At 37.9% G+C, this 26,708-nt stretch overlaps 2 protein-coding genes across 6 annotated transcripts; both read left to right on the top strand.

The window, feature by feature from the left end:
- Positions 1 to 10,046: 10,046 nt before the first annotated feature.
- On the top strand, positions 10,047 to 11,051 carry LOC120008396 (metalloendoproteinase 5-MMP-like). Its single transcript, XM_038858699.1, has one exon. The coding sequence runs from the start codon at positions 10,065 to 10,067 to the stop codon at positions 10,998 to 11,000; it is 936 nt and encodes a 311-aa protein (XP_038714627.1). The 5' UTR covers positions 10,047 to 10,064; the 3' UTR covers positions 11,001 to 11,051.
- Positions 11,052 to 12,696: 1,645 nt separating this feature from the next.
- On the top strand, positions 12,697 to 26,680 carry LOC120009228 (DNA repair protein UVH3). Of its 5 annotated transcripts, none has more exons than XM_038859713.1 (19): positions 12,697 to 12,882; positions 13,019 to 13,269; positions 14,010 to 14,185; positions 14,272 to 14,386; positions 14,810 to 14,887; positions 15,196 to 15,276; positions 15,707 to 15,882; positions 15,969 to 16,089; positions 16,526 to 16,603; positions 16,680 to 16,733; positions 19,154 to 19,338; positions 19,645 to 21,244; positions 21,695 to 21,889; positions 22,322 to 22,407; positions 22,630 to 22,927; positions 23,011 to 23,147; positions 24,133 to 24,217; positions 24,545 to 25,084; positions 25,784 to 26,680. In XM_038859713.1, exons 1-19 carry the CDS (start codon positions 12,795 to 12,797, stop codon positions 26,459 to 26,461), a joined length of 5,022 nt encoding a protein of 1,673 aa, XP_038715641.1. In that variant the 5' UTR covers positions 12,697 to 12,794; the 3' UTR covers positions 26,462 to 26,680. The 5 variants fall into 5 exon arrangements, with proteins under 5 accessions (XP_038715641.1, XP_038715642.1, XP_038715643.1 ...); XM_038859715.1 differs by having other exon boundaries at positions 12,768 to 12,895; XM_038859714.1 differs by lacking the exon at positions 15,196 to 15,276.
- Positions 26,681 to 26,708: the final 28 nt, after the last annotated feature.

The following is a 26,708-nucleotide window of genomic DNA, read 5'->3' as shown; positions in this document are numbered from 1 at the left end:
AATATGGAAACCATAATATCACAACGTAATTACAGCCGATTCTCCAATATCTCCAATACTCCCCCTCAAGCTGGATCAAGGATATTGATTGAGCCAAGCTTGGATAATATTTGATGAAATTGAGCCGAAGGTAATGCTTTAGTGAAAATATCCGCGAGTTGATCTCGACTGCGGGTGTAATGTGTAGCAATGACTTGTGACTGAACATGTTGTCGAATATAATGGCAATCGACTTCGATATGTTTGGTGCGCTCATGAAAAACAGGATTGGATGCAATATGCATAGCAGCCTGGTTATCACAACAAAGAGACATAGGTTGAGAATGAGAAATACCCAAGTCACCAAGCAGGGCCCGTAACCATATTAGTTCTGCTGCAGTAGACGCCATGGCACGGTACTCTGCTTCTGCGCTTGCAACAACCATTTGTTTCTTGTTTTTCCAAGATACTAAGTTACCACGTACAAAGATACAATATCCGGTGGTCGACTTTCGATCCAGATTATTTCCGGCCCAGTCAGCATCGGTATAACCATGAATTTGAAAATGACCATTATGTTTCATGAGAACACATCGTCCAATAGATCCTTTTAAGTAACGAAGAATCCGTTTGACAATGGCCATATGATCCACAGTAGGAGCATGCATGAACTGGCTTACAATGCTAACTACATGACTAATATTGGGTCTTGTTATTGTAATTTGCTATCCAGAGGCGTGATAGCTGGTTTACAAGTTAGCATGTCCGCTTCCCGTAATAAATCTAAGACATATTTTCGCTGATTCAAAAACAACCCCTTCTTGGATGTAGCCATTTCTATTCCCAAAAAATATTTGAGAGCACCAAGATCCTTAATCACAAATCGTTGATGAAGGATGCGTTTAAGGTCTTGAATAGCAGTGTCACGATCATCGGTGATAATAAGATCATCCACATAGATCAACACAACCAACCTTGCACCAGCTTTAGTACGGACAAATAAGGAATGATCCACATCACTCCTTTTGAAACCAATTTCTTCAAGCACCTGACTTAACTTTGCATACCAAGCCCGCGGCAATTGCTTCAAACCATAAATAGATTTATGCAATTTACAAACCAATTTAGGATTGTTACCTTGAGGGTGACCCGGTAGAAGCTTCATGTATACTTCTTCTTGAAGATCCCCATGCAAGAATGCATTTTTGACGTCCATTTGTGATAAAGACCGACCACTATTCACAGCAACCAAAAGCAAAGTACGAACAGTAGTCATTTTCGCCACTGGTGCAAATGTTTCTTTGTAGTCAACCCCATAGGTTTGAGTGAAACCCTGTGCTACCAAACATGCCTTATGTCTTTCAATCGAGCCATCGGACTTAAATTTGATTTTATACACCCACCTACTTCCAACAGCCCGTTTGTCTGCTGGCAACGGAACAATGCTCCAGGTATGATTAGCATCAAGAGCTTGAAGCTCCTCTTCCATGGCTTGCTGCCAAACTTTGTGACCGTGAGCTTCTTGAAAGGTTTGTGGCTCGATGTTGTTAGAAACACTACTGAGAAATGCAGTATGCATAGGTGACAGTTTGTGATATGTAAGAGCATCATGCAGTGGATAACATACCGAGTAAGATACATAATCCTGGAATTTTGATGGTGGTCGGCGTTCGCGCGGAGGCAATCGTAATGGAGTTTCACTGGTAGGAACTACAACTTCTTCAGAATTAACTAGTGTACTATCCGTGACTGTACCACTGTCTGTAGCCACATCTTGAGAGGTCGGTTTTGCCATTGGTATATGAGATAGCTGATTAGGATAAATGGACTCAAGAGACCCTTGTGCTGGATTAGGCAAAGACAAAGGAACAGGAAAAAAATCATTCTCCCCCTCACTGAAATCATCACGGGATTGAATAAAAAATGGAGCATCTTCATCGAACCGCACATCTCGTGTCACCAAGAGCTTTCTTGAGAGTGGATTGTAACATTTATAGCCTTTCTGTGTGACAGAATAGCCCAAAAAAACACATTTAACCGCCCTTGCCTCCAACTTATCACGTTGGGAAGTTGGAATGTGAACATAGCAAACACACCCGAACACCTTGAGATGAGACAAACTGGGTGCTTTTCCTGTCAACAACTCAAATGGCGAGTTAAAATTCAAAACTCGACTAGGCAGTCGATTAATGAGATAGGCTGCAGAAAAAACCCCTTGAGACCAAAATTTTTTTGGAACATTCATTTGTATCATCAAAGCTCTTGTTTTCTCCAATAAATCTTGATTTTTTCGTTCAGCTATACCATTTTGCTGCGGAGTACCTACACAACTTGTCTCATGAATAATGCCATGCATGCTCAAGTATTGTGACATAACGTGTGTCATAAATTCAGTGCCATTATCTGATCGAATAACTTTAATCTTTGTTGAGAATTGAGTGTTGACAAGATTATGAAAATCTTGAAAAACAGTGGTAACTTCAGTTTTGGATTTTAAGAGATATAGCCATGTAAAGCGAGAATGATCATCAACAAAGGTAACAAAATATTTATATCCATCAAATGATTCAAGGACCGGGCCCCAAACATCGGAATGGACCAAATCAAAGATATTATTTGCGCGAGAATTGGAAGAAGAAAATGGCAAACGAGTTGATTTAGATAAATGACATACATCACAATTTATTGCATGCTTATTGGAATTAGGAAAAATTTTGGATAAAATAGGCGCGGAAGGATGAGCCAAACGCCGAGCCAAATCTCGGAAGACACAAAACCATTAATGTGAAGTCCCTTGGACATATAAACATCCTTGGGAAGATAGTAAAGGCCTTGATGAAAAAAACCTTCACCAATCGTCTTCTGGGTTACAAGATCCTGAAACAAAACATTGTGAAAAGAGAAAATAGCACGACAATTAATGATGCAACTAGTCTTCCAACCGAAAGTAATTGAAAAGGAAAAGAAGGAACGTATAAAGCAGGCGAAGCAATAGTTTGAGAGAGCAACTTGATGTTACCGTGACTGGTAACTGTCACACTCTTACCATTTGCTACCGATATGGTGGAAGGTGGAGACAATATTTTGAAATATGACAAATTGTCAGGATTGTTTGTTACATGATCAATGGCACCTGAATCTATTACCCAACAATTATGCACATTACTAATATTGAGAGCAAGAGAAAAGGCATTAAGAATACCTGACATATCTTCATTCGAGACAATTTTATTCTCAGCCAAAAAACCAGCAAATTGACTAAGTAAAGCCGTCGAACCGCCTCCATCACTCTTATCCGAAGTACCATGCTTACACTGTAAATAAGAGGCAAAATCATTTATGAGGTTAATTGGATTAGAGGTGAACCGAGACATCTCATCTGCAGACAATGAGGAGGTGACATGATTTGCTTGAGAAACTTGTGACTGAAATCGTTTCTGGCCTCCTTTAGTTTCTCGGGTAAATTTTGGTTTCAACTCAGGATGAAGAATCCAACAACGATCAGCTGTATGTCCGATGTTTTTGCAATGATTACACTTGAGTTCAGGTCTCTTGCCTTTATATCCCTTCTCATCAACACGTCTTGGGTTAGCCATGAAAGCATGAGCTTTTGATAAATTGACTTTGGTGCTAACATTCATGACCTTTTTGCCTGTCTCTTCCCGTTGAATAGTTGCACACACACTTGCAAAAGAAGGTAATTCAGAGTTCATGAGTATATGACTACGAAGATCTTCGTATTCGGGAGCCAAATTAGCTAAAAGCTGAAAAATCTTGTCTTCTTCCGCACGTTTCAACAAGATAGTAGGGTCAATGGTATGTGGACGATAAACAGATAACTTGGTCTACATACTCTTCATGCTACCAAGAAATTGAACAAATGACTTACCTCCTTGTTGCAAACATGAGATATCTCTCTTGAGTTGAAAAACACGAGCAGCATTGTTCTGATTTCCATACATCTCCTTAACAGCATCCCATAAATCCACAGCAGATTCAGAATAACTGAAAATTTTGGCAATATGTGGTTCCATAGAATAAAGCAACCATGACTGAACCATCTTGTCATTGGCGGACCAAGCTTTATATTGAGCAGAATTGACATCAGGAATAGTGGTACTCTTGTCAATGAACTCAAGTTTTGATCTTCCACCAAGAGCCAACAAAACAGCCCTTGACCAAGGAAGATAATTGAAATCATTCAATGGAACCGAACACAAACGTTGATGATGTGAATTTCCATCAGAAAGATTTGATGATGGAAAGACAATAGAACTATCTAAATCTTTTGAACAAGAAGGAACGATTTCAGCCATTTTTAGGCAAAGAAAGAAAGAAACAGATTAATAGTAACCTGTTCCGATACCATGAAGAAAGTTAGAGGAAGAAGAAGAGAAGATGAAGTAGAGAATATTTTTCTGATCATTGAGTATTACACTTGGTACATCAGCCATATATATTTACAATTATACACGTCTCCATGATTCTAGTGATACACCTAATATCTACCTCTAATTATCATATCAATCATTGACATCATTGACCCTATGATTTAGCACTAATAATATTCATACAAAGTAAATATGGAAACCATAATATCACAACGTAATTACAGTCGATTCTCCAATATCTCCAATACTTGTTTTCTAGTTTCTAATTTTGTTTCTTTCCAATCAGTTTAGACTCTTCCTCTGGCGGCGGCATTAAGGAGTAGCTCACCACACAACAGCCCATTTCGACTCTCTCCTCCTCCGACAAGTTGGTTTGATTTATTTTTCAAAAATTTTTTATTGGTTGTGAATCTGTGTGATCTAATCTTCTGGGATGCATAATGCATTGATATTTTTTCTTATGTAATATACCTTATTTTTGTTGAGTTGTGGTGTGTGTATAATTGATTTTAAATACTTTGTATTTGGACTTCATTTGATAAAAATAATATTAGGGAACACTTACGAATTGTCACAAGCATTCCAAAGAAATGATGAAGATATTGTGAATGTAGGGTAAGGTAATCAGAGACAGTGAACACAAGAAAGCAATGAACACAGTGGAAATCCCCTTCAATCAATCTGGTAACCATAGATCTAGGGTTTCTCTGATTTCTATATTTGTTTTCTTAGCATGCTTGCTCTCCTTCAAGAGAGAGCCAAAGTACATATTCACATACAATTGATGCGAGAAGATGAGTGAAACAATTTATCAGATGAAGTTTCCTTGTTTTGTGGCAAACATGATATAAAATACCTAACATGGATGATTTTTTTGTTGTACGGGGACGATCACAATGTAATGGTTAAAGTTGACAAACATACATTGTTATCGGGCCCAATTATTTAATATTTGATTGATTGACAACTTCAAGAGCTCAATAACCGTTTTAATGAAGTGAATACCGAGTGATTTTTATGTAGTAATTGTTTATTTGAATCCAAATGATTATTTCTCGGATTTTGATAAGGAGAAATTATTTTGTTTTGCACAGTTTTATCTAAATGAATTCTCAAAATTTTACAACTCATTGCTACTAATAATGAGTTGGAGACATATATTATTGATGTGAAATCGAATAGTGAATTCTTAAACTTGACAGAAATTAGCAATATTGGTGAAAAGACGGTAAAAACAAAGAAGAATATTTTGTATCAATCATTATATAGGCTCATCACGTTAATTAGCATAATAATTATTCTATGGTTCATGATACGCGATTAGGTTCAATATTAATTATTCAATCATAGGATCTCTGTATATTAAACATTCATTTCTACACGTTATGACTTCACGTAATTAACCACCATATATATTATAGTTGTTCAATTATCATGGCAACTAGCTAGTAGTAGTGCTAGGTAGCCTATATAGTGGTAACTTATGGAAACCCAAGTCTCTTAAATAAAATTTTAAAAAGTTTAACTCTCAAAATACATGTTAAATTTTAAAAAAAATTACATATTCAAAATCTCTTTCTAATAAGACTATTGTCGATGAGTTTTATCGGGTAAATATTAATTTCATTATTTTTTTCAATGGAATTTCAAAAACAAATGAATTCAGAATTAAAACAATGAATTCTAGACTGTACTTTAAAAAACAATAGAATCTATATTAAAACAATAAATTTTGAATAATGAATTATGTGATAAAATAGTGAAAATAAAACTATTTCATTGATTAAATCAATGAAATAAACTTGTTGGGCTTCCATGGGCTACCAAACTGATGGGCTGCATGTCATTTTTCACTAGCTTAAACTCTTCTTCTTTCATTTGTGTTGTTAATCTTCCTTTTCTCAAACAGTTTTAGCGTACTCGAAAGATCATGATCATGAAAAACAATCACCATTCGGATTCCTTAAGCATACCCAAGGATGTCACAAAGGCGAGATTACGAGAAGGTAAAAGATCTCAACAAGCTCAGAAAGTACCTCAAGAAATTTGGCTATTTGAGCTATAACAATTCAAAGAATGAGTCTCGTGCCAACGACGATGATTTCGACGATATTCTGGAGTCCGTTATCAAATTATAATACCAAGTCAATTACCATTTGAATGCTACAGGTGTTTTGGACTCCATCATGGTATCGAAGATGACGGATGTCTCGTTGTGGTGTGGCGAACATAGTTAACGGTACAACCTCAATGCGTGCAGGCAAGAAAAGACATCTACTAAGCTCTCACAATTTCCGTACCGTCGCTCATTACACTTTATTGCCAATGTTCTTATTGATAAATTGACAACATATATTGTAGGTCTACATTCAGTTCACCGAGCACCTAAAAAAATGTCAGCGATACTTTATACCAAACGGAGCCCTAATATAATTGTTTCGTTGGACCTTAATAATTATGCATTTATATATCCAAATTTGATATTTTCTTGTAGAATTTGTAACTAACAATATCAATCAAACACCCAAAAATCCATTTATTAATTGATTGACTTAGAATTGTTTCCATGTATTTGCTCATCTATAAAAAAATCTTATAAATTAGAGCCACCAGTACGCACCTTGTAGTGTCTCATACTTCTCAACTTATCATAACCCTCGTGTATTTTTTATTTTTTATTTTATTTTTTATCGTAGGTATGAGGGCAAGTTGAGGAAGGTCTTTCGTCTTCGGAGAAGTTAGATTTGACTCTGAATATATTCTCAGCACCCACAAGTTCAAACATATTAAGATATTGTTCACTCTGGACCAAGGCCCGCTCACATTTGTTCTTTCAAGCCCAACGTCCTCGCTTGGGTCCGGAAAACTGATTTTGATAGGTTAGGCGATGGATTCTCCTTATCTATTCTATTGTCACCCCTCCCTCATTCTCCTTGATGTGGGATCTTATGACAAGCACAAAACATTTTTTTACCACGTACGTAGGTCCAAATGCCTTGATGTCGTTCCCGATAGCCTAGGATTGTAGGACAGGGAACTGGGAAAAACTTTGAATCGAAAAACGCAGCTTTTTTTTGTTTACATGAAAGGAAAAGAGAGGAATGTTGTTTTATGAGTGGAATGACGGCCGAATCTTGGAGTCAATTCTTCTTTTCATGTAACCGAAACCGAACCTTAGATCGAAAAACCCAACTAAAAGTTTAGTTTTCGATTCGAATTGCGGTTTGCTTTGATTTTTTACACCCCTACCGCCATGCCCATCAAAAGGGCTTCCATCTCTCTCAAAACACCTCGGTAAGTTAGAGAAGAGTGATGAATACCCGTCACATGGGATGGGGGTCGAAGTATAATATCACAAACTTGGGCCTAACTCTCTATTTGAAAACTCAAGTTGATAATAAGAGGATGACCCTCCCTTATAACCTAGACTCCAAGCTCTCCCACTTTCGATTTGGGATTCTCATCAGAGAGACCAAACATTGGACGCCCATCTCAATCTAAAATTTAAGGGACTTTTGGAGGCCGGTACACTAGATTATACTTAATTGTAAAAAAGTGCAACCACTAAAACATCATTTAAAAAAAGTACATTGGGGATCATCTTTTACCAAAATAGCCTCAAATTTGATTTTCTCTCTCCACGAACTGTGATACAATAGTGATACTTTTAAATAGAAGATCCAATTTAGTGTTCAATTTATATCTTTTGCTCATAAAATGATGATACAAATGTTAGAATGTAAATTTGATTGCATTACATGTCTTTCTAGTTCAATTATGTCATTTTGGTGGATTTTTGGTGTTGGTGATACTATAGTGATACATCTCTGCAGCTGTAAATGTTTTTCCAGAACGAGCAAGAGATGTACAAACCAAGAAAAGAAAACCAAGAAAGGAAAAGTAATTAGGAAGAAGAAGTATGCATACTGGTTCAATTGTATCATTTTAATGAATTTTTGGTGTTCGTGATACTATAGTGATACATCTCTACACTTGTAAATGTTTTTCCAGAACGAACAAGAGAGGTAACCAAGAAAATAAAATCAAGAAAGGAAAAGTAATTAGGAAGATGAAGTATGCATACTGGTTTAATTGTATCATTTTAGTGGTTTTTTGGTGTTGGTGATACTATAGTGATACATCTCCGCAAAAAAGAATCATACTCCAGATCTGTCAAAAACGAAGCACAACCCAGATTGAACAACGAAGCATAGTTCAGATCTGTCAAAAACGAAGCAGAGCAACTCGACGCCGTCCAGATCGAGCAACGACGAAGAAGGTGATGAAGAGAGGAGAAACTCGACCAAAAACGGAGAAGAAGGCAACGAAGAACAAATTCAGATCGAGAACCATAAGAAGAAGAAGAAGAAGAAGAGAAAGAAGGAGATAACTTTTAGTAGAGAAGAATGAGAGAAAGAGCGGACACACTAGAGTTGGATAGTTGGAGGGAGAAGAAGAAGAAGAAGAAGAAGAAGGGTATTGTAGGTATAAATTAAAAAATATCTTAAGTCAGATGACCAAAATACCCTTAAACTGCACTTTTTTACAATTTTAAAAATGTACATGACCTTTTTACAATTAAGTTGTCCAAAGTGCTCTTACTGCCAATTGTCCGAAAATTTAAAGATTAAAAGTTAGGTCCATCTGTATACAATAATTTAACGTTCATTTAATTCCCATGTAGAATTACCTTGTAAGTACGTTTAATGACTGATTTAACAAAGAAAATGAAGAGGGGAACTGCTAATAAAGAAGTGAAAGGACTTTTGTCTTGCTCGTGCGTGCATGGTTCTTTCTCCATTTTTGCTTTATTGTGGAGTATTAATTCAGCATTACTGGGTTGTGGTTTGTGAGTCTAAAAAAAAATTAAAAATAAGTATTGGTTATCTTCTACTATGTTAGGAGATCTCACAATTTTGAGTGTTGGGAACATAATTTTTGTGAATGTCGATGATGAATTTGCAGGTGTGTCAGGTATTGTTGTCAGCCCAAAGTATTTGATATGATTTTTGTAGAACTCTACACCGAATCTGACATTTGCACCGAATAGACTGTACGCAGTTTAGAAAACACAACAAGACAAATATTTCCTTAAAATAAATTCAAATATTTGAGCACTTAATTTCCTTAAAACAAATTCATCGACTCAAAACCAATAATATCTTGAATGAGACTGCTACAACCGTCGGTCCAACCCGTCCAAATGGCTGGATGCCGTTCCCGATAGTCTAAGAACAGGGAAAAACATCGAATCAGTAAACGCAACTTGTTTTGTGCGTGGGACGACTGCTGAGTCTTGGAGTCGATTCTTCTTTTCAGAAAAATGGAACGATGATTGCGGGGATCCCTTCATTCTGGGGTAAAATTTGAAGGCCACTTGCGTCTTGTTTAGGCCGAGATTTGATGAATTAGAGTCTGGCCATGGGCTATTGCTTTGGTCCTCCATATAATTAATAACCCCTGATGACCTGTTCAATTTAAGTCTACGGATTCTTGTTTTCATTGGCTTTGCTTTCTTTCTTGCGTTGTAGAGAGGGTGTGCATGGTCATATTTCCACGTCATGACTAGATCTCGTAGTGGCTTCTATTACTTACTCAATTCCTTTTATACAGTCACGATTAAGTCTATAAATAGAGAGGGGACATAAGCTACTCCTCACACCAACCAATCTCTACTTGCCTTACTCAATTATCATGGCAACTAAAGCTTTTCTGCTCTCAATTCTGCTCTTCTTTTTCGTTTCTCAAATAGTCTTAGCACATTCAGATGATGATGATCATGATCACCGAAAACAATCCCCATTCGAATTCCTTAAGCATCTTCAAGGATGTCACAAAGGCGAGAAGGTCAAAGATGTCAACAAGCTCAAAAAGTACCTCGAAAAGTTTGGCTACTTGAACTATACTAAGAATCAATCTCATGCCAATGACGATGAATTTGACGATCTTTTAGAGTCTGCTGTCAAAACTTACCAGCTCAATTACCATATAAAGGCTACTGGTGTTTTGGACTCTAAGACGATATCAAAAATGATGATGCCTCGTTGTGGTGTCGCTGATATAATCAATGGTACAACTTCAATGCGCGCAGGCAAGATACGACACCTTCTAAGCGCTCATAATTTCCGTATAGTCTCTCATTACTCCTTCTTTCCTGGACGACCCAAGTGGCCGGCTTCAAAAAACCATCTCACATACGGATTCCTTCCTGGAACCCGAAGCGATGCTATCACCCCTGTTGCACGGGCTTTCATGACATGGGCTGGCAACACACACTTCGAGTTCACTCAGACGCAAGATTACAGAAATGCTGATATGACTATTAGCTTTCATAGGCGTGAACACGGCGATGGAGCCCCATTCGATGGACGTGGTGGAACCTTGGCCCATGCTTTTGCACCACAAAACGGACGGTTTCACTATGATGCGGATGAACAGTGGTCTGTGAGTGCGACCCAAGGCGCCTTTCACTTGGAGACTGTTGCGTTGCATGAAATAGGACATCTTCTTGGTCTGGGGCATAGTTCTGTTGAAGGGGCTATTATGTTCCCATCTATTGGTCCTGGAATGACCAAGGGTTTGCATAGGGACGATATACAGGGGATAAATGATTTATATAACGTTGCTTGAGGGTGAAGGTACTTAAGTTTGATTTCAAATAAGGGCAGTGGATTTCTGTTTGTGAGTTAATAAGTTATCTTCCTTGACAATATTTATAGAGATCTTTTTTTATTTCCATTATAGTTTTATTATTTCAATATCAAAACAAATTATTTTCTTGGGTAATTCGTTGTCAGGTTTATATGATTATATCAAAATCATTTGAGTAATTGAAGATGACACAATTAGTACTGATATTATGAAAAGAAATCAGAAATAACCTCACAAGAAACTAAAAGAGGAAATGTTAGAAAGTTATCTATAAAAATTAAAATAAAGAGGATCAAACCTAAAGGTAATTCACACGAAGTACAATAATCATCTTACGTATTTTGAGTGTTTTTTTTCCTAACGATCCCAAATGTTTAAATGGACGCACACAATTTCATAGTGAATCGTTTGGAACTCATGATTTTATATGGATCATATGTATCTATCTAAATATTTAAGATATAATTGACACAAATAAACACTGTAATCCTTCGCATTTTCTGGGGAAGGAAGACCTGACTGCAAGCCGTAAATAGATAGATACTCTCGAATCCCAAGGGCCAAAGACAACAATTAGTGACGTCCTACTACGACGTAGTATTTTCGTTCGAGTTTGGGTTTTTTGGAAAAGTAGCATTTTTTAAAATCCAGTTTTGAAAGCTAATCCACTTTTTTTAAAACATGAAATCTAACACTTTTTTGAAATGAATTGTCACAAATACCCTTATTTCACATCATTTCATTCAAAACCCCTTTTCCCTTCCCACAACATCACCTTTCACCTTCGTTCTTCTTCACCTTCGTTCTTTCATTGTATTCGATGCTGTTAATCTATGATTTTTGCCTCATTCAATCGCCCCTCTGCACCTGGTTATTCATGGGTATGTTTTATTTAATTAACTCCGTTGAACTTCAAAACGATGCCTTTTCGATCTCCTTCTAAATCTCAATTGGGCCAACCCCCAATTGAATTTTAGGTCTTCAAAATCAGTCCTCGAAAAAATATTATAATAAGGAAACACACAAACGGATCAAAAGTTACGAACGGTCAAAATTGAAATCTGAAATACTCAAACAATAAATCTGAAATACTCAAACAACAAATCTGAAATACTCGAAAAATAAAACGAAATACTAGAACAACAAATATGAAATACTCGAACAGATACAACAAAATACTCGAACAACAAATATGAAATACTCGGACAGATAAAACAAAATACCCGAAACAACAAATATGAAATACTGGAACATAACACACAAAGTACCGTAAACTGCTCGAATGAATACTCGAAACCCTAAGCACTACTAGATTGAAAAAATCATACCCTAACCACTGTAAACTTGAATCACAAATACAAAATTAAATAAAACATACCCATGAATAATCAGGTGCAGAGGGGTGATCGAATGAGGCAAAAATCGTAGATTAACAGCGTCGAATACAATGATAGAACGAAGGTGAAGAAGAACAAAGATGAAGAAGAATGAAGGTGAAAGGTGATGTTGTGGGAAGGGAAAAGGGGTTTTGAATGAAACGATTTGAAATAAGGGTATTTGAGACAATTCCTTTTAAAAAAGTGTTATTTCATGTTTTTAAAAAAATGGGTTAGTTTTCAAAATTAAATTTTAAAAAGTGTTACTTTTTCAAAAAAACCCTTGGAGTTTAGCCTTCATTCTCTCGTGGGTACATAACGGGGTCTTGGCGGCAAGCCAATTAGCCAACGACGATCAGATTTCGGAAACGTACCCCACAAGAGAAAACATTGAACAATGGGAGTCCACGGTCTCTGGGAACTACTTTCCCCCGTCGGCCGCCGTGTCTCCGTTGAGACTCTCGCTGGCAAAAAACTCGCCATCGGTATCATCCAAACCTATCCCTAACTTCCAATTTCCCTCAATATCTACCGTTTAAGCACTCATATTACATGTTTTGAATGTACTCATGTAAGCTTATTGGTGTGTAATTGTTTATTTTTTTAAAATTTTTTTTATAGATGCGAGCATATGGATGGTGCAGTTCATGAAGGCGATGAGGGACGAAAAGGGAGAAATGGTGCGAAACGCTCACCTGCTAGGTTTCTTTCGACGAATTTGCAAACTGCTGTATCTTAGGACCAAGCCAGTTTTTGTGTTCGATGGTGGGACTCCGGCTCTCAAGCGCCGCACTGTGATTGCACGCCGTAGGCAGCGGGAGAATGCCCAGGCCAAGATCCGCAAGACTGCTGAGAAGTTGCTTCTTAATCATGTGAGCTTTATACATATTCCAGACTTAAATTTTGTCTGATTGGTTATAATAGACTATTAGTACTGGATTTGGTGTTCATATTCAGCTTCATTATGATTTGCTGTTTTCGGATTTTTTGTTGTGTACATTCTTACAGGGTGTTGTATCGGTAAAAGTTAACCAACTCCGTGCACAAATCTCCCTCAGTGAGTAGGATAGGATGTACATAGACCTTAACTCCATAGGGGTAAGACTGTTTCCAGAATTGAATCTGTGACCTTTAGGTTGTACTCTACCACTAAGCCACATGTTCGCTTGTATAAGGTGTATGTGAACTGAAAAAATTCTTTGGTCATTCTTTATCTATGCCATGTTGATAATAGATTGAAGTTTGAATTTTTGTGGGTATTATTGTGTTCTAAAAAATTATGCTAACAAAAAGTGAATAAACATAGATAGAAAATGACAGTAATTGATACCCGGACTTAGGAGGTTTGGCAATGTGACTACATCCAATTTTCACTATTATTCCAAGTAGATACTGATATAGCAAAATTAACTATTCACTGATGTACCCTCTCTCAGTCCCATCAGATTCCCGCTTGTAGTTGTCGGCAATCATGTTTAACATCAACACATGACTTGAACCAAGTATTGGCATTTGGCTCAACTGAATTTTTATTGTTGTTTTATTAGTCCAAAAGAGAAGGAATCTTTATTCAGCTTGAAGTTATTCATTTCCAGTTTCTCTATCTGTGCAGCTCAAAGCGATGAGGTTGAAAGAATTGGCAAAGAACCTTGAGGACCAGAGAGATAAACAGAAGCACGATGCTAGGGGTAATAAGGTTGTTTCAGATCAAAGCCACATGGAGGGAAGTTACTTGGAAAGTAACAATGAGGTGTATCAAAATTACAATCGGGAAGAGCTAGATGAAATGTAAGTTCTTTATGAAGTTATAGTTGTCAGGATGTTCGGATTATGCTGCTTGCATAAGTCTTGATTAATTTGATGAGTAAATTTAGGTTGGCAGCAACTCTTGCTGCGGAGAGTGATCGAAGTTTGGTCCGGAATGGGTCAACTTCTGCTGCCATTGCTCCTCCTATTGATGCCTCTGAAGAAGACGAAGAGATGATATTGGTAATTCCATGCCTCCTAGGCAGATGGATCTATAATCTTCTATGGTGACAGTGTATGTAGATATTTCCTGTTGCGATAATTGTTTTGTTAGATTGATCTGGCTTAACAACTTCACTTGATTTCCGAGTAAGTCTTGATAATACTTTAGCTCAATCCTGTAATGTAGATACCATTATAGATGGAAAGATTCCCATGCCCCAAAATTCAAGTATATTCAAGTTCTATTTTTTTTTTCCGGCTTCCTTTTTGTATCTAACCTCTAAAAATATGCTCCGATGCACCTGGTCTTTACTTTATCATGATGGTTTGATTCACCTATTTGCTTTTATTTTTGTGAAATGCAAATAGATGAAACACCAAGATATGGATCGTGTTATTTGTTACTTGCTGTGTTAGTAGGTCTAAGTCTAATTTTCTTTACAGCCAGAATTGCATGAAGATATGGATCCAACTGTCTTAGCTTCTTTGCCTCTGTCAGTGCAACGTGATTTTCATGCTAAGGTAACAGTCTGTACTTACTAGAGCTTTTATTCATTTTACCTTTTTCACATTCTTTTGCTCTGTTTTTATATTCCATTTTCTTTGGGCCGATGTTCTCTTTTTTTGGCGGGCATCCAAGGAAAGAAGAGAAGGAGTATGAAATCCAAAAGGCTTGTAAATAAGAGACACATTTTTACCTTTTAAGGATAGATAGTATCCTTTCTTTTTTTTTTTGGCAGAAGGGTTCTTGCAATGCAAGAAGGCTACAGGCTACTTCTTTGATGCCTCCACTGCACTATGATTTGTTTTAATGTAGAAGTATGTGGCAGCCTGGCAGGAAATGCAGAATGGGGAGGAGTAATTTAACTGGTGTTTTGATTTCTTTAAATCATTATGTGAACTTGGTGATGGTATGTAATTTTCTGTTTCTTTGTTTAATTGTAGTAGTGAAGGCGGAGGGTTTTTTTCCTTTTCTTTCCATCTTCTTTTAGTCCCCTACTATTATATCATGCATGGCTCTTAGGAGATTTGAGTCATTTTTGTGTTCTGGTCGGCTGTTAAGAGACTGATGCTAGAGAATTGGCCTAATTCTAAAGTTGTTCAGCACTCATAATGTTTTTTCTAAACATGTCGAAGGAATTTCCTTGTCACCAATTAAAGAAAACGACATAGATTGTATCTATTTCTATGCTTTGTATTTGTCTATGCCTCTATGCAGTATGCATTGATGTTTCCTGTTATGTATTTATATCCACCTATATCCATTTATATAGATATGCATCTTATTGATTTATGTTTACATGACTTCTTCTCTTCTTTTTTTCTGCCTTCTGTTTGTAGCTTAATGAAATGAAGCAGATAAGAGCAGTAGAGCTCATCAAGAACAAAGAAAAGGAGCCGGACAATGATGCCGGGGTCAAGAAAAGTTTATCAACTCAAAGCAACGTAGAGGGGTTTGATTTAGAAAGGAATAATGTTATATCAAGGAGTTACAGTCAGAATAAGCTCGATGAGATGTAGGCTGTATATAATGTTCTAGTTATAAGGATGTTCTTAGATGTGGTTTTAATGGTATGGTGGTTTTTCTAATGGGTTTACTTAGGTTGGCAGCATCTATTGCGGCTGAGGAAGATGACAGTTTGACTAACAATGCATCGACATCTGCCGCTGCAATTTTTCCTGAGGAGGATAATGACAGCTATGAAGATGAGGAGATGATACTGGCAAGTTTGCAGCATATTTTTGAAACATTCGAGTTACTATTTTTAGTTGTAAAGTTGATTTACTATTGCTTTTGGTGGTAACTAGTAATTCCTGATTGAACCAGTTTTCTGTATGACTCCTTTTTTGAGGCACTGCAAATATAAGTATGTCAAAAGGGGAAAGAAGTTTATGATCAAGACAATTTTCTAGGATGACCACCTCATAGATTTCAAATTTTTAAAAAAATGATTTACATAGTTGTCTTATATGCTAGCCTTTTCCATATCCACCTTGACAGAAGTTGAGTAAAAATTTTTGGTCAACACCAACTATTGCAGTTTATCTAACTTCTATTTTGTGGAATAAAAACTCTGTTTGGCTTTGTGAGCCCTGTTATTGGGCGATGAGTTTTCTTGTGTAATACGTTCCTTTTGTTTTGTTCGATCTACTTTGCAGCCGGTGATGCATGGGAAAGTTGATCCAGCTGTCTTAGCTGCCTTGCCTCCATCAATGCAACTTGATCTTCTCGTCCAGGTAGTCTATCCAAATCTGGTTTCTCAGTTTCGTCCATTATTTTATTATGATGTACTTTATTGATCGTCTTCTTTAGATGAGAGAAGGATTGATGGCAGAGAACAGACAAAGGTATCAAAAAGTTAAGAAGGTAAGTTCGTGACTTTTTTTTCAATTGGTTTAATTTGTATGCCAGGCTGCATGAGTTGTGTGTTTACAAAAAAATTAGAAGAAAAAAATTCAATATGAAATTGCCTTGGCACTTTCCTTGATGTGCACAAACTGACAAAAGCAATATTGAATTATTGAGATATTTGCAACTATTGTTGCAGAATTTTTGAGGCATATTTACTGTAATTAATGTTGATTTTTGTAGAGCGTAGAGGGGTAGAGCGTAGTTTGTTAGGATAAAAGAGTGGTGTGGAGTTTGTTATGAAGGTGGAGGAGGTTAGGGAAGTTTGTTACATAAGTTGATGTTATTAGGATTTAGGATAAAGAGAGTAGTGTGGAGAGAGAGAGGATCATCCTGGATTCTAGAATTATCATTTGGCTTGTGAATCCTTGGAGAGGGAAGTGGACAATCTGGAAGTGGAGATCGGCTCTATCAAGGATATGTTGATGGAGATGAGAGCTTGGATGAGACGGAAGGAGGAAGGGGAGGAGGAGTAGCAGAAGATGCCGTTGGGTGTAGAAGGGAGTTCTGTTGAGAGGAGAGTGAGAGTGACGAAGACAAAACTGAGATGAAATAGCGGAAGCTTGAATTACGGGTATTTAGTGGCAATGACCTCCATGGGCGGCTCTTCCAAGTCAATCGGTACTTTCGGGTGAATCGGGTACGCCTCAAAGGGAAGACTCTTAACTAGTTCCAGTGGGTTGATTCAAGAACTCCGGTGCTTTCATGGCCGATGTTCAAAGTGGCACTATTCCAGTGCCTTCCATTCATCATAGGAGGAGGTGTGATATGAAGTGGTGATGGCTTTAAGGCAGGAAGAGACAGTTGTTGAGTTCCGTTAGAAGTTTGGGTTGTTATCGGATTCCCTGCACGATGCACAAGAACACGTGTTGAAGGGAGTGTTCATCAACAGATTGAAGGAGGTGCGGATAGACATCTGGATGGTAAGGCCAAGAACACTTGGTGAAGTAATGGAAATGGCTCGCAAAATCGAATACGACCTTGGAAGAGGCTCGGGCTGAACGCTGGAAATGGATCAAGTCTTCTGGGCTGATAAAGCGAAAGGGATTGGAGAAGGAATCACTCTTTATGCCCCTACTAATAAACCCATTCGTTTGGCGAAGGTTACCTACGGCCGCCCAGTGCAGAAGCTAGTTGAGACGGGAGGTCTGAGAAGGGAGTGCGAGCTCCGTTGAGTTGATTTCAGTGTCACCCAACGCCTGGAGCCATTCTGAGGTCTCACAAAGGAGGAGCAAGACAAATGTGAGCATGGGTTGTGCTTCCGTTTCCCCGAGAAATTCCATCTTAGGCACTGCTACAAGAATAGACAGTTATAGTTACTTATTGCTGCTGGGGAGTCGGGTGGAAGAAAATGGGGGTGGCGGAATGGACGAGGAGCAGGACACGCTGACGATTGAAGAGGCTCCATGGTGCAGAGGCGATGAATGGGAAGCGTGAGCTGTGAAGTGCTCATTAGTGTGGAGTTGGTTATGAAGGTGGAGGATGTTGGGGAAGTTTGTTACGTAGATGGAGATTGTTAGGATAAAGAGAGTAATGTGGAGAGAGGGAGGATCATCCTGGATTCTAGTTTTCTCATTTGGCTTGTGAGTTGGAGGTGCGAGCTCCTTGAAAGCTAACTGGTTGTGGCCATTACTATCGTGTTTTTCTTCATCAATCACAGTTCTACCAATTTCCTCTTTACTCCATATTCTAGCTTCTGCTTTCTGTGTTCGGTTGGATTCAGTTCTTATCAATTTTCATGTGATTCTGAGCCTTAAGGGTTGCAGATATTATTGGCTGGTCAATCTAGTGAATGTCATAAAAAATATTGGACTCTGAATTTAAGATCAAAAGCATCCAGCCTTCTGCTGAAAAAATAGGAACTTGAGGATTATCTAACATCCTACATTTAAGGCTTTGCTGTTGCTTCTTTGATGAATACACATCTTTCTACTTCTTAGGCAGTAAATGCGCTTTTATTGGGAATTGAAGGCATGGGGTGAGAACGGACGGGTGCTTCTTTGGAGAAACTAGATGGAGAGCAAGAATGCAAAACGAGCTTTTGTTGTTCTTGTAGATGAATGGATCATGATTTGCCGAATTAGGTAAACATAACCCAAGTGGGATTTAAGGTTTGTCTAAGTTTGTAGAGTTTATGAAAAGATCCATGTTTGATTTATTCTGAGTGACTTTACTATGAGCTGATAAATGCGGAGCAGTTTAATATATGCTGGTGTTACACAGGACTTACGTGAAGAATATTGTATGATGTTTGGATAGATAATACACACTTATCATCATGCAACTAAAAGTTTCCGTTAGAATGGTCTGTTTAGGTACTTCCTAATTCCTATTGTTTCCTTTTGACTTTATCCAATGTTCCTTTCATTTGCATCTAGGCCCCTGAAAAGTTTTCTGAGTTACAAATACAATCATACCTTAAAACTGTTGCTTTCCGCCGGGAGATAGATGAAGTTCAGAAAGCTGCTGCTGGTAGGGGGGTAGGTGGTGTGCAGACTTCACGAATAGCCTCTGAAGCCAACAGGGAATTCATCTTCTCATCTACATTTAGTGGCGATAAACAGTGAGTAATAATGTTTTTATTTTGGGCTTTATACACATGACAAATATAAGCTTAGCTGACTTTAAAAGTTTTTTTCCCACTTCAATTTCGTTGAAGTTCCTTTTCAATCCATTTTCCTTCCCTTTTGTTTTCCTTCCCTTTTGATAGCCTGAGACCTGCTTGTCAATGTGTAATGGTTTTTGTAGACAATATGATTGTTATATATATGTCAGATTACTTGCATCTGCGTGCTTGAAACTTGAAAGTTGAAACCTTCTCGTCAATAAGTATCAATTTTTGTTTACTTATGATTGTTATATATGTCAGAGTGCTTGCATCTGCTGGAAAAGAGGCAAATGGAGATAAAAGAGAACGCACACCAACTGACTGTTCTGGTTCAAATTCCATGAACAGAGATGCATCTATCAGCAGATCCGACACTGTAGCAGGTTCTGTACTGGATGAGAGTAGAAGGCATTTGGACGACAACATTGAGACTTATCTTGATGAATTGGGCCGTATACGGGTCAGTAGAGTGAGAGCCATGGGGATCCGCATGACCCGTGATCTACAGAGGAACCTGGATTTAATGAAAGAGGTTGAGCTGCAGCAGACAAATGCAAATGGGGTTGTCAGTTCTGAGTCTGAACTGGAGACAAATAATGTTGGTGTCCCAAACTGTTATAGTAAAGACAAAGTGATAGAATCTTCATATGTAGGTAATGCTGACTCTGGTAACTTAAACAAGAAAGACGAGCCATCTATCTTGAAAAATGGAGGATGTATTGAAATATCTTTTGAAGACGATTGCGAGCATGGGTGCTCTGATGGCGATGATGACATATTTGCTGGCTTAGTTGGAGGAAGACCATTGACAATATCCTCTCTTGACAATAATCCAATAAGGAAGCGATCCACTGAATCTGCTTCTGATGGGAACCAGGAGGAAAGATTTGTTGAAGGGAGACATAATATGTCTTTTAATGACATTGAAGCAACAAATAAGCACTCTCCTAGGGAAGGCAACATCAGTGATGAGAGTGAAGTGGAATGGGAGGATGGAGCTTGTGAAGTTCCCAAAAATTCATCACCTCCACGTGTACCGGAAGAAACAGTTTCCAAGGGTTATTTGGAAGAAGAAGCTGAGTTGCAGGAAGCGATAAAGAGAAGTCTTAAGGATTTGGCTTGTGCAGAAGTCAATAATACAGTATGTGAACTTGGCCCACCAAAACACTCCAAAGGAAATGCAGGTGGTGTTGAAAAGCCAGATATGGGTCAAGTATGTATGTCACAAAGCATTGCTTTGCCTCAAAAGCAGAACTCTGATACAGGTGAGCAGTACTACCAGCGTGGTAAAATGCCATTTGGTGAATCAGTTGCTGCTTTGGAAGCAAAGGAGAACAATTTGATTTTGGAACAATTCTCTTCTGCTCAAGGTAGTGAACTATTTGCCTCTGGTAGCAAGTGTTTGGGAAATGATTCTTATGCTTCTACTGCTGTGTTTCATGACATATCCGATTCCATCATGGTTGATGAAAAAGAAAGTGATATGGTATCTGAAACTTCCACTTTTGTTGATTCTAGGAAAGTTAATTCTGACGCCGGAACCTCCTCTCATTTGACTGAGGTGCCTAAGCCTTCTGTGTCTCTCTTGGGACCAGCTGCAAAAGACTCAGAAATTGCTGTCATTGTTGAGCAAAATGTTCCTGCTGAAAAAGATTGTGATCATCATTTCAATGAAAGGGAGCATAACATTCACAGATTTTCATTATTGGACAATGAGACCATGCATGTTGATGGCTCGCGGGCCAGTTTGGAGAAGGAAATGCTGCTTCTAGATTCTGAACGGGTTAATTTGGGAAATGAGCAGAGACAACTTGAGCGTAATGCGGAATCAGTCAGCAGCGAGATGTTTGCAGAATGCCAGGTATATAGCTTGCATGGCCAAGAAAAATTAACAGATTGATATAGTGTACTATATTTCACTATACAATATTGCATTTACTAGCTGGACAGTGTGTGTGAGCATGGGGATGTTGATTTTGAAATTTTTAAAATTTTTTTTTTTCAACCCAGAAAAGAGACAACTTATCCATGGATTTAGACTTTTAGTTTGTTTCCTTTTGTAACTAAATCTTGTTTTTCAGAAAACACCATCACTCAAACTAAACCAAACTTGTTCTTCATTTTAAGAGGAATAAAAGGTGAACTTCTCGAAGCGTAATGCACTCTTTGTTAGTGTGAGCCCCAAAAATGAAGGTTTTGATTAGTCAAAGTTTGTGTCTCTGTCTGTGTCAAACACCTGCGTAATCTGTAAATTTTATGTCTTGGAAAAAAAACTAAACAAACATAATTTCATGCTTTTTTACATCTGCAGGAATTGCTGCAAATGTTTGGCTTGCCCTATATCATAGCACCTATGGAGGCTGAAGCTCAGTGTGCTTATTTGGAACTTGCAAATCTGGTTGACGGTGTTGTGACTGATGACTCTGATGTATTCTTGTTTGGGGCACAAAGTGTTTACAAGAATATATTTGATGATCGCAAGTATGTTGAGACATATTTCATGAAGGTCTGTATAGTTGTTGTCCTTCTTTTAGTCTGTTGAAAATATCCTCTTCTTTTAGAAGAATATAATCGTGAACATTAACCTCAATTGTAGCGCAAAAATGATATTGTGTGATATTCTTTCTCGCAGGAAGATCCTTGTCTTTCACCTGAGTGTGTTTTAACCTTATCTCTCTTTTTTTGCCTTTTGGGTTGTGGCTTTTTATCTTACTGGTTTAATTATTTACACTTTCGGTTATTAATCTGAAAATTTTAAATTGAATTTCTTTTATGCTTAAGAGAGCCTCTTATTAATGCTTTGGTGTTTAACATTTTTTTGCTTCCTCTACTTTTCTTCATGTGCTGTTCCTTTTATCTTCTATTTTTCTCCATTTAGATTTGAAACAAAGCAGTTTGACTTGCTGATTTCTTAATACTTTTGCATTTTCTTTGTTAGGACATTGAGAAGGAGCTTGGTTTAACGAGAGAGAAATTAATCCGCATGGCACTGCTGCTTGGAAGTGACTATACTGAGGGTATCAGGTACTCTGCAGAATCCACTTTGAAATTTCCCCTGTTTCTGTCTAACTAAATAGTTGTACCTTCTCATAGAGGATCATTCAAAAGCATAAAAAAGGTTTAGCTTCTCATTTATGAATGTTATACTCTTAACTATTATAATAAATTAATTATGGATGTTTACGATTAATTATCTGCATTCGTTCATTATGTGTTGTGCTCTGTTTGGAATACTATTTTTTGTAGTGGGATTGGCATTGTTAATGCGATTGAGGTTATAAATGCATTCCCCGAGGAAGATGGCCTCCAGAATTTTCGAGATTGGATTGAATCACCAGATCCAGCCATTTTGAGGAAATATAATGCACAAACAGGTTCAAGTGCCAGGAAAAGAGGGTCAAAAGTTGGTGAGGACAGTTCTAACAGCGCTAATAACAGTATGGAAGGACTTGGTTCAGTTGAGCATAAAGCCTCCCAGAATCATGAGCAAAAGCTGTGTGTGGATCACGTTGAAGAGACAAAGCAGATTTTCATAGATAAACATGTAAGTTCTGTGTTTTCTGCTTTGTGGTTGTCTTTATTTTTCATCTCATCTCTTTTCTATAATATCATTCCCACCCCCTGCAGAGAAATTTGAGCAAGAATTGGCATATTCCTTCTTCATTTCCAAATGAAGCAGTCATTTCTGCATATAATCTTCCACAAGTGGACAAGTCAACCGATGCCTTCTCATGGGGGAAGCTAGATGTTCTTGTTCTTCGTAAGTAAGTATCTTTGATCTAGCTTTGATTACCATGAATTTCAGCTTTTAGTTTATCAAAGAGAGAATATTTCTGTAGTGTTATAGCTGATTCGCTGCAACTTAGAGATCACATTCTGAAAACAGCCTCTCTGCATTGAAGGGTAAGGCTGCAAGCCTTCTCCCTACCCCACATCTATTATGGGAGCCTTGTGCAAATTATTTGTTTAACCTATGAGCAAAAGCTCAAGGAAAGAGGTTGATGTTTCTTGGTTATATATCAAAAATGGTCCTGTCAAATCTATTGAGTATGCACATAAGTTGGGTGTTTGGAAATGGAATAACATATCACATCTCGCAGAGATAGAAAATTAAAAGTTACATGTTAATTAATTTCATGTTGCAAACATCCAAACCCCGATCCCTAGAGAACCAAAGATTAATACTCTAAAACATTTCTCAAAACAGATTTGTACGACGTCATATACCCTCATCTTTCTTTCTGACCAAATATCCAGCAAGTGACCCAGGAATCATAGGAATCAGTCTTATATTCTCGTTGCCAGTAGAAAGAGAAGCCCATGCTTTTGATTCATTGACAAGGGACTTGGACTTAATCCACTGAACACCCGTTAGACTGAAGACCATCTCCCAAAGACATCTGGAGTTCTTGACCACTTGCAATTAAGGAAGCATCTAAGTGCCCCCTTTTTTTTTTTGGGCTCAAATCAAGTGTGAGAGTTTTATCCAAAGTAGTTTCACGAGAAAACTTCTTTATCTGCCTCGAGGAGTGTTTTTCACTCATTTCCCTCCATTTCATGGCTATTATGCTGGGGGCTAATCATCTAGATTTGGCCCATAATACATCTGTATAAAATGCACACGATTTGTGTGCAAGCCCTTGTGCATATGCTAATATGTCGTACCGGATTACTGGTTTGAGTTTTAACTGCATTCTCGACTAATGATTCCATTTTTGCATCATTTTAATCAGCTTTAGTTTCATGCAGACTGTGCTGGGAGAAGTTTGGGTGGGCAAGCCAGAAGTCTGATGACTTACTATTACCTGTTCTGAAGGAGTATAACAAACATGAGGTTACGGATTTTACTTTTTCACTCTTTATGGCACATGGGCACATCCCCAAGCACCTATCCACAGATTTCCCATCTCAACACACCACACATTCACATGGACGTGAATTCACACCCTTTAGTTCACATCAACTCAAACATTCTATCCTTCATTCACACATCTGCCTTCTCGATTATCTGGATTTGCTTCGTATAGTGCAATCAGGAATAATGGGCAGATATCCTTTCTTGTGTTCTTTTTTTCAGTAGTTATCATTTTATGTTTAATTAGTTCATTTGTTATTAATGTAAGGAGATGTTTGTGACTCTGTTGTGGTTTGTTTGGCATAGACCCAACTACGTATGGAAGCATTTTACACTTTCAATGAAAGATTTGCAAAAATCCGTAGTAAAAGAATCACTAAAGCTGTTAAAGGGATCACTCGGAGCCAAACGTCTATGATGACTGAGGATGCTAAGCAAGATACTTCTAAACAAAGGAAGAGAAAAAAAGTTGTTGGGGATGACAAATCAGAGAAATGTTCGAAGGGCACAGAGGACCTTGTTGCTGGAAATGATAACAGCTCTCTGGAAAAATCAGTTCCTAAACGATCCAGGAAAAGGAAGATTACTGGACAGCCCGTTTTAGCTGAGGGGGAAATTTTGGAACAATCAATATTCACTGAAGGTAGGGAACGTACCAGTATAGGATCGCGTGGAAATGTAAGAGGGAAAGGCTTCAGAGGAGGAAGTGGAAGGGGAAAGGGAAGAGGAAGAGGAAGAGGAATTCTGAACGTGGAATTATCTGTATCCAGCTCTGGCGATGGTAGCAGTGATGATGAGCAAGCGGTTCATGTCAGGCAGTCAGAAGAACCACCGCTAGTGCGAAGGGTAAGCTCACTACAATTCCTTTTTCCCTTGAGGAAGTATCCTATATTAGTTAATGACATGAAGCAATTTTATTAAGTAGCAGAAAGATTAACTTGACGGTGAATTTTATTTGGATTTTTCGTGCAGAATACAGAACCTGTTTCTTTAGTAGTCTAAAATTTTGGTTGTCTGGCACTTGTCACAAAGCCTCCTTATAGTTACTTTTCCTTGCACCTCCTAGGTGTTGATTTTGAAAACAGGTCCACATTAGAGTAAATGTACAGCATGGAGCTAATCATATACCATCCTGCAAATGTCTAATTTCTCCCGTAAAATGATATGGTCCTTCCTGACAGATTGACCAACCACCTAATCATCATTGAAGGCCCTCTGTAAACATTGTTGTCTGTGTATTCAGATGGCTTTCACATTTGGGATTAGCTACTATAATATCTAAAATATCTTTCTTTTCTGAACATTTTATGTAAAAGTATTTTGAATGGTAATGATTTTAAATTAGTGCAGTATTTTTGTTGATAACTTTTATTAGGTGACTATTATGAGGCCTCGTGCTGATACAAGTCTAGTGGTAGCAAATTTAGATGAATACATGGGCTAGTTATTCTTTTTGAAAAGCTTCATTATTTTTACTATTTCTTTTTGCATCTATAGATAGCATTTGCTCATCTTTTGTCCTGGTTTCCTGTTTATATCTTGCAGTCTGCACGATTACGAAACCCTGTGAATTATGTAAACATTGATGACTTGGACAAGTTAGTTGACAATGGCGACAAAAGAAGCTTTGACAAATTTGATGTGGAACAAGATTCATCATGGTCTCGGGGAATGTGTGGAAAAGCTACTGAAGATCTCGGTATAGAAAAACAAATGAAAGCCAAAGATCCTTCACTCGTGGAGGGCTGGTGTGGAGACTCTTTGGAAAGGGAAGGTAGCTTTCAGATGGTTGAAGGTGAAATGGGGGGGCTAGGTGAGAGCCAAGATAACAATCCTCATGAAGCCGAAGTTTCTGAAGATTACCTTAAAATGGGAGGCGGGTTTTGTATTGATGAAAAAGATGCAGATAAGGATTATGACGTTTGTAGCCCTGCTGCTGCCAGTGACTTTGAGACTGCCGAATCATTGCGCAGCTCTGGGTTCGTAGAAGATGCCAACACTGGTGGCTTGATTCAGTCGACTTCAAGCAAAATAGACAGGGTCCAGGACGGGGGAAAGACTAATGCTTTTGTTGTGGACTTTTCAAATGCAACAATTGATTCTGAAAGTTACAAGGACGGTGCGTCATTACAGGAATCTGCTGGATTTGGCACCAAGACGTCCACTGTGGGTTTAAGTGCCATGCCTTCTTTGAGAAGGAAGCGCAGGGGGGTTGATATTTGATATGCCTACAGTGTTTTATTTTCATTGTATAAATTATTAGTTGGGATTTTGGGTTCTTGTATTTCCACTCTTTCTTCTTGGAATTTATGGAAAATGTTTGTTTGTATATAGGCCAATTTTATTGAGGGGATTGACATAGTTGCAATTTGCAATTGGCCTACATCTTGACAGTTTGGAGGAGAAACTAATGATATAAAATAATGTTGAAATTTGTTTTGATGATGTGATGAATGATCTCAATAAGGTG

This window comes from Tripterygium wilfordii, chromosome 11 (assembly GCF_013401445.1).
Source record: "Tripterygium wilfordii isolate XIE 37 chromosome 11, ASM1340144v1, whole genome shotgun sequence".
Lineage (NCBI taxonomy): Eukaryota > Viridiplantae > Streptophyta > Magnoliopsida > Celastrales > Celastraceae > Tripterygium > Tripterygium wilfordii.
This window is presented reverse-complemented; position numbering and strand designations above follow the sequence as displayed.